Source organism: Babylonia areolata, chromosome 24 (assembly GCF_041734735.1).
Source record: "Babylonia areolata isolate BAREFJ2019XMU chromosome 24, ASM4173473v1, whole genome shotgun sequence".
NCBI lineage: Eukaryota > Metazoa > Mollusca > Gastropoda > Neogastropoda > Buccinidae > Babylonia > Babylonia areolata.
Genome location: NC_134899.1, coordinates 48,056,460 through 48,071,570, shown reverse-complemented (window position 1 = coordinate 48,071,570; position 15,111 = coordinate 48,056,460). Strand labels below are relative to the sequence as shown.

Here is a 15,111-nt window from a genome sequence, read left to right as displayed (position 1 = left end):
AGGACCCTGAGTGATTTAAAAGGAAAATATTCATGCCACATACAATAAGGCAGCAGCGTTGTCGACTATTTTATATGTTCAGAACAACTTAAAAAGACATATCTGAAATGAATGTATAAGGTCTCAGTCAGTTTTCCGATTAATGTCCACAACGATTGTCAACCTACTTGTCAGTAAGGAAAAGGCAAAAGTCATCTTCCACTGCCAGTAATAAGGAATGCAACAACCAAAAAGAAAGTTATACTACTTTTTTCTTGAATGAAAAATCTGCCAGTGCTCTTGATCATACACTTACAGAGGACCAATCAACAAACTGTTACAAGAAATCAAAGGTGATTCAGACATTTCACCCACAAACAAAAGGATAAATACTATAGTTGAAAAGTTTACAGATGCATTGAAGGAAGCATATAAGCTAGCTCTTCATCATAAAGAATTCCGTAAAAAAATAAATAAATAAAACAAGTAACAAAGGGCACTCCAGAAAATGGTTTGATCAGGCTTGTTACATCCAAACACGAGAACTGAAATCTTTAAGAAATACGCTTAACAGAAACCCACAGCACAGAACGATTGCGATAAGTATTTTTACATGTTAAAATCATACAAGAAATTGGTAAATCAGAAGAAGAAAATGTATAAAAACAGGTTAGTTCAAAGCCTGAACGAAGTTTTCTTAAAAAGTCCAAACAGTGTATGGAAGACACTAAAAATCTCTCAACGAAGCAGAAACTGCTATTGGTAGTAGTTGCAAACCAATGAGTAACACAAAATGGATGAAACATCTGGAGGACATCATTGGGACACATAGCAAAGCTGACCAAAACATACAAGAATAAATGAATACAGAACTAAGAAACACAAATTCGAATATAACCCCCTCGTATCTTTTTTTTTCCACAAAAGAGATAATCAGTGCATCCAGAAACTTACATAACAAAAAAAAAAAAAAAAGAAAAAAAAAAACGCCCGGAAAAGACGGAATTACAAATGAAATCATAAAGGCTAGCGTACCGGAAATAACAGAAATACTAAAACTGTTACTTCAGTCTACTCTAAACTCAGGCACGTTCCCAGATATGGGGTGTGTGTGTGTGGGGGGGGGGGGGGGGGGATTAGCATACCAACTTACAAATCAGGAAACCAATTAAACCCAAGCAATTATCGAGGAATAACCCTTAACAACTAGCTTAGTAATCTTTTTTGTCAAATATTAAACAATCGTATAACAGACTATCTCGACAAATTTACTATCAAAAGAACAAGCAAACTTTCGAAAATCACACAAGACTTCGGACCACGTATTTATACTTAAAAAGATAATTGACGATACTCTGATAAGAAGAAGTGATCGCCTTTATTGCTGCTTTGTTGATTTTCAGAAAGCATTTGACACAGTCAGGCATCACACTCTTATGCAAAAAAATGTGTGAAATAGGTATAAATGGAAATTGCTTAAGAGTTATTCAAAGCATGTATGAAAATGCCACAGTTTGCACAAGAACTGATACGGGATTTTCTTCTGAAATACCCATATTAAAGGGGGTACTACAAGGAAACACACTCCGTCCCACTTTATTCAATATCTTTATAAATTATCTCCCGCAATGTTTGGGAGTTACTGACTCACTATCTATAGGCCGTGCATACTGTATGTTGATGACTTCTTAATTTTGTCCACGACAAAGATGGGACTAGAAAACAAACTATATAAACTCAATCTATATTGTGAAAACGGATCTAAAAATCAACATAGAGAAAACTAAACTAATAGTTTTTACGCACACCGATCCCGAAATACTTGTTATGTTCACATTAGGCAATGATATAAACCAGTCAACTGACTGTTATAAGTACTTGGGCATATTACTTCACAAAACTGGAACATTCTCTTAGCCAAACATGCATCAACAGCAGCACATTCCCTCCGACGAATCGTTAAAAAGCAAGATATTCGTTTGGATTCTGTACTGCAGCTTTTTGATTCGCTTGTTTTATTGTATGAAGTCGAGATTTGAATCTCATGGGTTGGAACGAAAACTATCAATTCATTCAATACAGGAATAACATATTTCTTTAGTAACTGTATTTCTTCGAAACATCCCCATGAACAAATGCATTTAAAATTCTGCAAACTGCTTCTGGGGGTACATACTAAAACAAAGAATCTGCCAACTCTAGCAGAAATGGGCAGATTTCCAACTGGAATTCATATTGCATACAGTGTTCTTAGCCACTGGACTCATATTCTGGATGAACATGATGATAGCCATATCAAAAAGGTGTATATATCCATGATGAGCCAACCAGATACAATAGAAAACCCCAGGATACTATTTGTAAAAAATATTCTTCAGTGAGTGGGTTTAGTTCATGTTTGGATTAATCAGTAACAGCAGACTTAAATTTACTTTGCGTCAACAACTAAGAAATAGAAACACACAATTTTGGAAACAGAGAAAAACAGAATACAACAGATTAGATTTCTACAATAAAACTAAAAGAGACGATTATCGAATTGAGAATTATTCAACTGATAAAATTGATCCCGCTCACAAACGAGCTCTCTGTAAATCCAGAATAAACGCACACAATTTAGAAATTAAACGAGGAAGATTTGAAAGCATATCCAAGAGAAGAGAGATTATATAATGTATGTAAATTGTTGATGATGAATTTCATTTCTTAGGTACGTGTATCTTATTTCATAATTTGCGAAACCATCTAATAACGACCGGACAACAATGTAATCATCTATCGGATGTAATCAATAGAAATATACAAGACAACATCCTGAACCATAGTGTTGTATTCAATTGCTACGATCTATCAGAAAACACTCGCCAACAATGTTTATCATTGCATGCGTCTTAGATGACCATTTCTTTCTTTGTTCATTATGTTATTTTGTTGTGTCTATTAACCCTTAAGGATTTTATGACAATAAATTAAGTCGAGTCGAGTCGAGTCACACACAGACACAGACACACACGCAGACACACACAGACACACACACACACACACACACACACACACACACACACACACACACACTGTCACAAACACATAAACTAATGTGTTCGCCAGTATCAATGTAAAATCTCTTTTCAGTATATGAGTAAAATGTATTGTCACATCTCATTTATCACTTGTTTCTGTTGATTGTATATCCCTTCTTGTATTCAGTTCATTATAAATAGTTCCCAGATTGCACATCCAGTAGTTTTCACGTGGGAGAAGTCTCTCATCACTGTCCACGCTCTCAACTGGGATAATTTTCAGAAAAGAAAGTTCTGGATCCTCAGGGTGATCATATTTTGACACATGGTCTGCAACACCACACTTCCTCGCTTTCTTCAGTTTTACATCAGATTTGTGGTTTCTCCAGCGTGATGTAATGTCCTTTGTAGATCCAACATACCACTCATTGTGAGATACACAAATTCGGGATATCACATGTAATATGTTGTCTGATTTTCCGTTTCCTTCCTTCCCAGTGTGAAACGAAAACTTAGAGGTTTCTGCTGAGTGGCGACATGTATCACAGTTTCTGTTACATAGATAAAAACCTGGTTTATTCCTGGTCCATAAGTAATATGCAGTTTGGGTACTGTGAGTTCTTATTTGGTCCTTCTTGTAACATGGCCATCCAGATAAAGCAAGATATTGTGAATATTCTTCTATTCTCTTTTGTAAGTCTTGATCATCACTGTAGATCATTGGCAGTCAAGTGCCTATTCCTTGAATGAAGCCTTTAAAGACTGCTAGTGAATGGCAGCTATTTGGTGGGAGGTAGGAACGGTTATGTTTACTGAAAACATCTGTGATCATTTTTTCCATCTTTTAGTTGGAGTGACACATCTAGGTATTTTGCTGACTGACCATGGGTCACGGTTCATTTTGTTTGTGGGGGGTGGAGGGACTGCTAGCAGTTACTGAAGGGTTCAACGTCATCTAAAAGATTGTAAAACCATCGTTCCTGAAACTAGACCAGTCAAGAATTTTTTATTGGTCCCTCATTTTGTATTGCAACAATGATGTTAGAAGGGGAACTGGACATTCAGAGACAAGCTTATTGTCTGACTCCGACATGAAAACATCCACATAAGCACATACATAGTTGGGCCCCTTGCGGTACCTCTTTTCGGTCGTGCGTATGTTGTTTTGTTTCCGTGATGTCGAGGGCAATAGCTAGCGCTTCTGAGATACAGTCTACACAAATACTGTGTGGGCTAGAAAACTTTCTAAGTAGTTTCGTCACTGCTGGAAAGCCCATATTCTTACTTACGTTGGGGTATAGAGCAACAACATCACAGATAGTAAGAACTTAATTAGCTGGTAAAGGGGAGAGGGTCTCATTAATCAGGTTAATGTTTTGTAAGAATTTTTGTGTCTAAAATTTGGAAGGGTAAATTTTGCGTTAAATGTGAAATAATTTTATTAACCTGTACAAATTTAGAAATAGGTTGTATAAGTGTTCCACATCCCGCAAGTAGAAGTCTAATGGGGAAGGGTCTTTCTTTGTGGATTTTGGTGAGTGGTTTGCAGAACCCAGGGTGGCACTTTTCCATATTGTTAATGTATCTAACTACATTCTCGTCAATATGTCCAGACCATTCCGTACTCCAGTGGGATCTGTTGGGAGGGTCTCGTAGTAGTGGGTATTGTGGAGCTGGTATAAAAAAAAAAAATGTGCTCATCTTGTTCAAGATCAGTTATAACAGTAACCCCTGACTTAGCATGGCGAGACGTGACACCGTGGGAAACTGGGAGTAGTTTGAGTGATCTGAGAACTTTCCTCTGTTTAACTGTTAGGTTGTCTTTAATTTTCCTTCTACGCTTAAAATCAATAAAATCATGGGTACAGGCTTGTATGAATGTTCCCAGAGCAGGATCTGGTCTTGGGCACATCTTGATGACTGCTTCTACCATGGCGAATGTGGTCTGATTCTCTGAACCTCAGTTCTAGATAATGTATCATCACGCTTTTTTAGTTCATGGAATCCAAGCTATCTAGGACTTTCGGCCCACTGCTGGGTGCCCAGAACTTGGTCAGCAACATCAGGTGGGGATTTGGGGGTGGGGGCAAAGCAGTCAGAAAGGGATACTCTGTACGAACAATAGGGTCGAACATTTTCAGATGCTTAGGGGTTGGTTTGAACCTAAGCTTGTGTTGCACCTGCGGGGGAAACAGTCTGACGTATAATGGTAGGCTGCACACCATTTGCTTCCTAGGAATACACGGTCATCTTTTACAGTGTACTGTTAAGAGTGAGGGGAGACCTTGAATGAGGTGTACTGGAGCAAAATCTGTCAATCTTTTTAATATGCGTTCTCGAGAGATCCGTCAGTTCTTTTTTTTTACACTGATTCTTTATCAGTCTCGGTAGAAAATCAGAAAGATTCTTACCTTGGCAACTCTCCAAAGTTTCTTTAATTGAATTAAAACTAAGGGAAGCAGATTCAGCCTGGACACAGGCGATTTATGAATAATGTCAACAATTCTGGAACTGGCAACGTTCGTGACGGACAGGATGTGGGTTATATGTCGTCATCTTAAGCTTTGTAGGCCAACATGAAACGAAGTGATAGTCCGCGGGGGAGTACTTTGTTCTATATGCAAATCCATAGGAATTCTTCTTTTGCCATATATGTATATTATAGGAGATTTAAAATAACTGGATTAAAGAAATAACAGGATAGAAAGTGAAAGGATAGAAAAGCTCCTTGCACAGGCCAAGGACATATAGAGGCCAGTCACAACGGGTTTTCAATTGTTTTGTTTTACAATAGTTAAGGAGTAGTAAAGAAGGAAAGAAAAGAAGTCAGTGCCTGCAAAAGACAGAAGCAGTAAATGTCATAAGTACATCTCAGTATTGCAGGTGGATAGTAAGCACATGTGTAAATAATTATTACAATGGTAAACTATCACTTGGTTTGGAATTGGCAACAACATTACATAAATAATGCATATATGTGTGAAGACCAAACGATAGAAAATGACATTTGTAATATATACCTTTAAACAGCGTATTTAAAGTGGTTGGAGCTAAGCTGATTTACTAAAGGTACATTGACAGTATAGAATTTGTAAAGCTTATTCCGTGTCAAAGTCATTAAAATGAATCAGTCATTATGGGGCACTATAACACAGTAAGCCGTATAGGAAAAAACATGATAACTGAATATGATCACCAGACTGCATTATATATCACATGGTGTTAACCAATAACTGATCTTATCCAATATCTTGTAATCATCACAACAGATTACTACACACACATTGTAGAGGACTAAACACACTGTAGTTGTGAAGCTGGTAGAACTGAAAGTCAGTATAGGAAAGGAACATTTAACACTATAGCAGGACTGACATCATTATATGGAATGATACATGAATAATAGACAAGATTGTAGAATAAGTGGTTTCTATATTGATTATTGGCAACATGACAGGCCAAATAGTATGTAAGTACTCATACAATTTTTGAAAGAACTAGCATGGCTTGACCAGAAAGTGGTGCAGCTACCTAATGGACTTGCACAAGTCAAAACCGTGCACTGAAAAAGTCAGTCAACACAGCTTAGTATGGCCTGTGACCTACATTTGAATTTCCTCCACTGGACATGGAATACATAAAACCTAATCGTTCATTAGATAGATCTTACAGCTATGCCAGTGCTATTCAGCGTGAGCAGATCAGAAAGAATTCATGCATTATCCTTAGAATATTCTTGAATTGTTGATTGGTCGCAAATGAAAGAGCCCAACACCACATTTCGAATGAGTATAAAATGAAGTGTTAAGTATTTATGATGAATCAATAATGTTAGTTTAAATCACTGTAACTAATAACTGTTAACAAGTTCGTAGCTGAAAATTGCTAGTCGCGTTAAATTAGTTTAACATAGGCAAACACAATTCGTATAGATTTAAAGATGGAATTGCAACAAATCTGCCAGTGTACCCTATATAATACTCGTAGTTTACAGATCCAATGGAAGACATAATTAGTTAAATACTGTGTATCAGAAACACAGCTTTCAGCTCAGCCAAAACCGGCGATACCAAAAGCGTGAAGTGGTTGTCGTTAAGCTTTGGCAATAAAAAATCTGCTTTGTATCTTGTACGTTCCTGATCTATTCTCATTCAAGCGTAAAAACAATTTGGTTGCAGTGTATGATAAGCGTCACTCGAATTACATTAGAAGGTCAATGGTTTGACACCATCATTGTTGTAAAAGTGTCATATGCTATGGCATGACTTGTAAGTTGAACTGTAGCAGTCATCGTAGCCAGCTGAGCGCTCAGCTACATAAATATGTATATATATTTGGTTTTTATTTTTATTTTCAATCTAAGTTGGTTGTCATTAAAATGATTAGACTGCTTGCGTAAAATACGTACATTGCCCATGTTGTTGTTTTTGTTTTGTGTGTGTTTTTGTGGTTCCTTTTCGTTTTGTTTTATGTTTTTTGTTGTTGTTGTTGTTTTTCTTTTTTTTTCGGCGGGGAGAGGGGGGGGGGGGAGAGGGTTGGGCATCATTTCCGTATATTTAATTGCTTGTTTGTTTTGTTGTTGTTTTTTCAGATCGGTGTCAGGGCGGATCATTGGCGGGGCATGGTGGTTCTTTGTGTTGATCATTATCTCCTCCTACACAGCCAACCTGGCTGCCTTCCTCACCATGAAGAGAATGGTGAAACCCATCGAATCCGTGGATGACCTCGTCAACCACCCCACCATCAAATACGGCGTTCCTAGCTCAGGCACCACCTTCCAGTTCTTTGCGGTGAGACTGTGAACCTTCCGTCATAATGTAGCAGAGACCTACAACTCATTATGTACACCCATTTTGCCTACTTGCATTATGTACACCCATTTTGCCTACTTGCATTGTGTACACCCATTTTGCCTACTTTGCATATCTTTAGATCCACAAGCATAAGATGCAAAGACTGTTAATTCTTATTTAGCTCCATACATGGCCAGTTTATTCTCTTGTAATTTTTCTTCAAGTGGGACTGAACGCTATTGAACTGTATACGGTGTCTCTCGGTCATATACCGCCATTGTCAAGATATCTGATGAGCCTACAAGGGACACCCCTGCCTCTTGCTCCCATTGTTCGTTCACATTAAATTTTGTGTTTGCACACAACGCCTTTGTAATAACCCAGTATTTCGGTTATCTTTATATCCATGTGTGTGTATGAGCGTGCGCGCGCATGTGTATGTTTGTGTTTGTTTGTTTGTGTGTGTGTGTGTGTGTGTGTGTGTGTGTGTGTGTGTGTGTGTTCTTGACGTCCCGCTCACTAAATCGATGCATCTCTTACAGCCTCTCATTTCCAGGAGTAGTGATGACGCGGGACCACTGCCTGATGTGTCTATTGCAAGACCTCCACGTGCTGTCCCTGTTTTCACTTAGTTTGCTATGCCTTGGCGCGCTTGCCTGGGTGCCCTCGTGCCTCCAGAGTAGGTTTTTGAGACAGAGGTCAAGACAAGGACAATCTACAGCTCTGTGGTGACCACAGCCGTCTAGGCCCGCTGAACCACAGTGGAGGACACATGACCATGTTTTCCACGATGAGCTTTGCCAGGCCAAATGTGACAGAGGAGCCCCACGAAAACGCTGAAGCGTCAACTAAATGTAGCTGGCATTCCAGAAAAGGGCAGGGAAAGCATCGCCGGAGACAGATACAGCTGGGGATCAACTACCAAGCGAGGCGTTGAGACATTTGAAACAGCAAGAAGACAAGCTGAGAAGGAAAAGCGCAGACGGAGGACAGCATAGGCTGCCCAGAGCCTTCTTAACTCGTGTGCCAGGATGTGTCATTCAAGAATCGTTGATAGTGTGCGTGTGTGTGTGTGTGTGTGTCTGTCTGTGTGTGTTGGAGGTGTGTGTGTGTGTGTGTGTTGGAGGTGTGTGTGTGTGTGTGTGTGTGTGTTTGTGTGTGTGTGTTGTAGGTATACAGAATACTTTATTATCTCAACAAAAGAAATTCATATGTAGAGTAAAACAGAAAAAACAATACAAGAAAATCACAGTCATTCAATGTGTATATATAGATAAACCATATAAAAATGTCAACCTAGGGCAAATCATCATTCCAATCAATAATCACAGTAGACAACAACATAAAGCCTCAAAAAGTAATTTAAAGTAAATCATACATACACTTTCACAGCAATACACATGCAATAATGATCACAGTTAAATGATAAAAAAATATAGCATACTAAAATTTGACATAGACATATAATAACAGTATGCAGTTCACAGTACTTTAAGATGTCATATTCCACGCACTTACACTCTGGTACTCATTTTCAATCATACATCTGATTATCAATTATTGTTATTTAATAGCTGAAATGACGTTGCAATAAAACTGCATTTAGTTTATTTGTGTTAAATTTTGGAACACAGAAACGTTTGCCTGAAGGTAAGAGTTGATAATTATTTGCCAGCGTATAGCCGTTGTCACTTGAAATGCATATGGCTTTCTGTCGAACTCTGACATCGTACAAATCACACAAACTGTCCTGTCTCACACCCACAACCTTACTGCACACATTCACAATCTTGTTTAGCATATGCTTATTCTTCACAGCGAGACCTCCATACCAGCATATGAAAGAAAAGTTAAAACAGATTCGATAAAGCATCTATAAAATCCTTTTCAAGTACTTTTGAATTAACTCTGATGTTTCTGGCACTTTTTCTAGGTAGAATTTGTATTAGAAGTAAAATTCAGGAGGAAAATTTTTGAACTTGCTAAAAAAAAGAAAAGAAATAGCACCAGAATCTGACAGATCTTCAAGGGCTGAGTCATCAGAATACTTAATTATAGGAGTTGTGTCTGAGCCAGTGCAGTCATTTGAAAAGAGTGTGAAAAGAACAGGTGACAGAATTGTACCTCGAGGGTCACCAGTGGAAGTTGTTTTCACGGAAGACAGAGCTTGTCCAAAATGGACCGACTGAGGTCTCTGAACAAGAAAACTGTTTATCCATAAGATGAGGTTTGCACTGATGTTAAATGAGAGAAGCTTACGTACCATGAGATGTGACTGAATGGTGTTAAATGCCGTTGAAAAATCAATAAATAAGATACGAACAAACGAATTTGGTTTTTCCAGGTGAGTGTATGCTTGGTGCAAGAGTGTAAGTATGGCATCAGCTGTACTCTGGTTGGATCTATACTGTTCAAAAAAAGAAATGCGACAATGTTCAGAAGTCATTGTAATATAATTGCACAATACAGATTGGTTGGGTACGGCTTGTATACGATTAGGATTGTCAAGTGACTAGTAAGAAACAGGCATGCACACGCAGAGCATGCTGCACATGTAAATTGTGAAGTCTGTGGTGAAAATGTCTCGTTGCCTTTGTTTGTGCGTGCTTCACATGGCAGTCATGTTTTTGATTGGGAATGCCAAAGAACTGTTTACTCACATCATGGCTATAAAACCCAGAAAAATTGCAGTCTGTCGAATCGGATTTGAATGCAAAATTTCCAATGCCAAAAATGCCCCGTCTGACACCAGCACAACGAAACAACGCCATTGGCCGACTGCAGGCTGGACAATCTCAATCTGATGTCGTACATTTCAACGTGGCACGAAGCACCATCAGTCGGCTGTGGACCAGACTGGAAGCCACTGGTGTCACAGCAGACAGACAACGCACTGGACGACCAAGAGCGACGACAGCAGTCCAGGACCGCTTTATTCGCCTACGACATCGCTTCCTTTCAGTCTCATCCACAGTCCAGGCACTGAATTGAGTGCCACCTGTCTCCGACCAGACAATCCGCTATCGGCTGTACGCAGCTGGCCTGCACGCTCGACGTCCGGTCAGAGGACCTGTCCTCACAAGGCGCCACCGCTTGGACCGCCTCCAGTGGGCCACCGAGCATCCCTTCTGGACTCCAGCCCATGACTGGAAACACGTGCTATTCAGTGACGAATCACAATTCTTCTGCAACGTCACAACAGGAAACGACGAGTCTTCCGAAGAATGAACGAACACTATGCAGCAAACTGCGTTGACCAAGCACGTGCTCGGGGTGGTGGGAGTGTGATGGTCTGGGGCGCCATCAGTGACAATGGACGTAGTCAACTGGTGCGAGTTGACGGGGCTCTGAACGCCCAGCGCTATGTGGCTGATATCCTGCAGCTTCATGCTCTCCCACTTTTGGCCGCCCCACACGCCATTTTCATACAGGATAATGCCAGACCGCACACGGCACGTTATACGCAGGCCTTCCTGGCTGTCAACAACGTTAACACGCTGCCCAGGCCCTCACTGTCTTCAGATCTCAATCCAATTGAGCACATGTGGGACGAGCTGGACAGACGGCTCCGCGCCAGGGTCAACGCGCCGGAAACCGTGCAGGATCTGTTCCAAGGCACTCAAAGAGGAGTGGGATACCATCCCACAACAGTTGATTACCCATCTCATCAGATCCATGTCCCGCCGGTGCCGAGCAGTCATTGCTGCCCAGGGCGGTCAACCTCCCTACTGATTCTGACTTGGCTCACTGGACAGTTACTGTCCAGTTGCCGCACCTTTGAAACTGAACGAAATGCCAAAAGGGGGGGGGGGGGGGTAGACATTCAAAGAAACAGGGTTTTTGTTCTTTGGCACTGGGCTGATCATTGAATTCCACAAAGCAGGTACTCGACTATCCTTCAGAGACCATATCGAACAGGCTACTGAACACACCACACAACTGTGAGGCACATATCTTCGGGAGCCGTCCACTGATCCCAGCAGGGCCTACAGCCTTTTTGACAGGCAACTTGCGAAAAGCAGATTCAACAATGGAAGGGACAATGGATACAACACTTTCATCATTTAAAACATTTTCTTTAAGAGGGGCAGTTATTTTTGAGATCGCTTCTTTCAAAGCGACGGTAGAAGTCATTCCGTTTTTCTGAGAAATCTTACTGTTGCTCTAACGACGTACTTGGTTCAGAGACTGGTGTGTGTTGTCCTGAAAGTACTTTCAGCCCTTTCTATGCATCTGCCATGTTACCGCTTTGGAAACGACGTTCAACTTTTTCTTTATATGGTTTCTTTGATTCGTTTATTTCTTTTGTGGGTATGGTGTGAGCTGCGAAATATAGGAATGTGCGTGTGTATAATATATATAATGTGTGTGTGAGTGTGTCGGGGGGGGAGGGGGGGTGATGAGGGAGATTTTGTTTAAGGCAAAATGGTCAAATGATGATAATAGTAGTAGTAGTAGTAGTATATCGCTGAATCTTGTGCAGAGACAAATCAAAGCGCTTTCACACCAGTCATTCACATGCATGCGTAACTCTAAAACTGGAGAAACTAAAGACAAGGAAGTGGTGAGTTTTATGGCCAGTCTTGAAAGAGCTGAGTGCGGAGACCTGACGAAGCGAAAGAGGAAGTTCATTCCAAATGCAAGGTCCAGAGACAGAGAAAGAACGGCGGCCAATAATGGAGTGTTTGAATCTGGGTATGCGTAAACAGAGTTGATCCGAAGCCGATCGTAGTGAGCAAGATGGAGTGTAGAGATGAAGGCAGCCACAGAGATAGGAAGGGGCAGATCTGTGAATACATTTATAACATAGAGTGCTAATCTTATACCTTATTCTGTGTGAGACAGGGAGCCAATGGAGATGTTGCAAAAGAGGAGTGATGTACTCAGATCTTTTCTTTCTGAGGATGAATCGGGCAGCAGAGTTTTGTATGCGCTGAATGGACTGAATGGATGAACCAGGCAAACCAGACAACAGAGACGCAGTTGTCAAGGCGGGAGAGAATGAGAGAAACGACAAGTCTAGATGTTGCGTCGGTGGACAGATATTTCCGAATGGAACTGATGCGCCGCAATTGACAGTAGCAGGAATGACATGTCTGATAATTTTTTTTGCATGGACAGTGTGTTGTCAAGGAGAACGCCTAGGTTCCTGACTGAACTGGAAAGAGGGATGGTTGTATTTTGTCAGTTGTGATGGAAGAAAAGTTATTGTTTAGTTCCTGTGATCATTGCTTCAGTTTTGTCCGCTTTCACTTGTATCTTATTTAGAGTCATCCAGTTTCGAATGTCCAGGAAACAGTCATGTTCCTTGTCCCACAAATCAATACAAAAAAATTTCACTTGTGAAAAATTTGTGGGATTGCGAGTAACAGTGAACACACAACAAAGCTACCCTTAAAACCAACCATAAACGGGGCATGGGAGGAAAACGTCATCTTACTTGGTTAATGGGCATTAGTATGGGAAACACACAAAATGAACAGTCAGTAAAGAGTGTGACCCCTGTGATCCTCGATAGCAGTCCTGCAGTACCACGTGCCTGAAATGATGGTTCTTGTCTGCTGCTGGGGAATTCTGTCCTACTCCAGATGACAACAATTTTGTTGCCATGGATTCTGTTTCAGTGCGTCACGGGACCTCGGTCTACCCTTTCATCCGAATGACTAGACGCTCAGTTTGATTTTCCAGTGAAACGTGGGAGAAAGGGCCAGAGCGGGAATCAAACCCAGACCCTCACGGACACTGTACTGGCAGATAAACGTCTTAACCACTCTGCCATCTTCCTCCTACATATTTCCAACAATATTCTATTTGCCTTACGGTCTGGGTTTTGTCACCGTTAAATGTAACACACATTTTGTATATTCTTCATGTGTGTTTGTGTGTGTGTGTGTGTGTGTTTTCTTTTTTGTTTATTCTTCTTCTGACCCTACAGTCATTTTAGTGCGAATAAAGAATGTTTACTGGAATAACGTCATTTCAAGAAGCCTTTCAGCGTATGATTTGTAACACAAAATGAATTAATAAAACAAAGTACGGTTATATCTTTACTCTGGCCCTTCATCCGTCATATTGTCAGTATGTCGGTTTCTGTTGGCCTGTGGTATGTTTACCAAGGGCACACACATTTCGGTTCGACGAAAAAATTTTCTGATGGTGAGAAAACTGATTCAAAACTTTCTTTTTATGTGCGTGTCGACGCTTGCTTACAAAACTTACTGCGGATCAGCCGCGACTTAGTGTATTGGAGCTGTCAGCAGGTGTGACAAGCACCGTTTCGACTCACTGGGGTCGGTCCGGAAGCACTCCTCTTGCTGTTATTTCAGAGCAGGTTGTTCTTGGTTGTTGTTGTTGTTGTTTTTTTACTCCACCCCGTCCCCCACACCACACCCAATCCTTCTTTTTCTATTAGAATATCTTTATTTTCCAAACTTACATGCTATTTTGAGGCGTGTTGTTGCACTTGCAACTAGATTAGTTCAAAATAGCTACATATTTATTTTCTTTCTTTTTTTTCCAGAAATGATCGTGGAGAGAAGTGTTGGATAAGCATCACGGTGACTCCATCAGTATGTGTCCCGTCCCGAAAAAATACAGTATGCTAAAAAAAAAAAAAAAAAAAAAAAAAAAAACCACACACACAAAAAAAAACCATTGATGTCTTTCCCCACCCCACCCATCCAGCGATTATGCAATAACATGCATATCTGACGGGAACAATTTCCAGATATCCCAGCTGACACAATACCACACTTTCTTTTAACAAGATGAATCTTAAGGGGGTCGTGCAGGATTACAATGTCCATGTCCCAAAAACTCAGAATGGGAGTTATTTCGTGAATTCGGTCCCTGTGATACTGCCCCAGAATGACTGAACATGGCTCTAAATACACTCTTAACGTGTTCGTGTGAAATTCAACTGATATTTCCCCTGAATCGAAAATATACCGGCCCATTCTCACTCATGGTTTGGGACGGAAACTGTTGAGAGCTGCTAAAGTAAATCCACCAAGTTTTTCTCCCTTTCTAACAACTTAATAAGATTTTGATTTGAAGGCTGTGAAGTAATTTTATAGCAAGGTTGGAGTCTTCCCGTACTAATTCCCAACTGGATTTATTTCCCAGAACTTTTTAAAAATCCTTTTTGAATCAGTTTCTTCTTTTTGAAGTCACTTGAGCCGCTTTGTATTTCTCGTTTCTTTACTGTGGCTGAAGAAATTGTTTCAGACTGAATTTTCATAACTATAAGAGTAAGTCTTTAGAAACAATAACTATTTCCATTGCGATTTTGCAAAAGAGACGTATTTACGTGATAAGTC

The 15,111-nt window shown here is 40.2% G+C and overlaps 1 protein-coding gene across 1 annotated transcript in view; it reads left to right on the top strand.

The window, feature by feature from the left end:
- LOC143298660 (glutamate receptor 3-like) overlaps nucleotides 1–15,111 on the top strand; it is a 148,369-nt gene that overhangs the window by 104,037 nt on the left and 29,221 nt on the right. Inside the window, exon 14 of the mRNA XM_076611544.1 lies at nucleotides 7,591–7,789. Coding sequence (XP_076467659.1) covers nucleotides 7,591–7,789 — 199 coding nt within the window. The remainder of the gene's footprint in view (nucleotides 1–7,590; nucleotides 7,790–15,111) is intronic.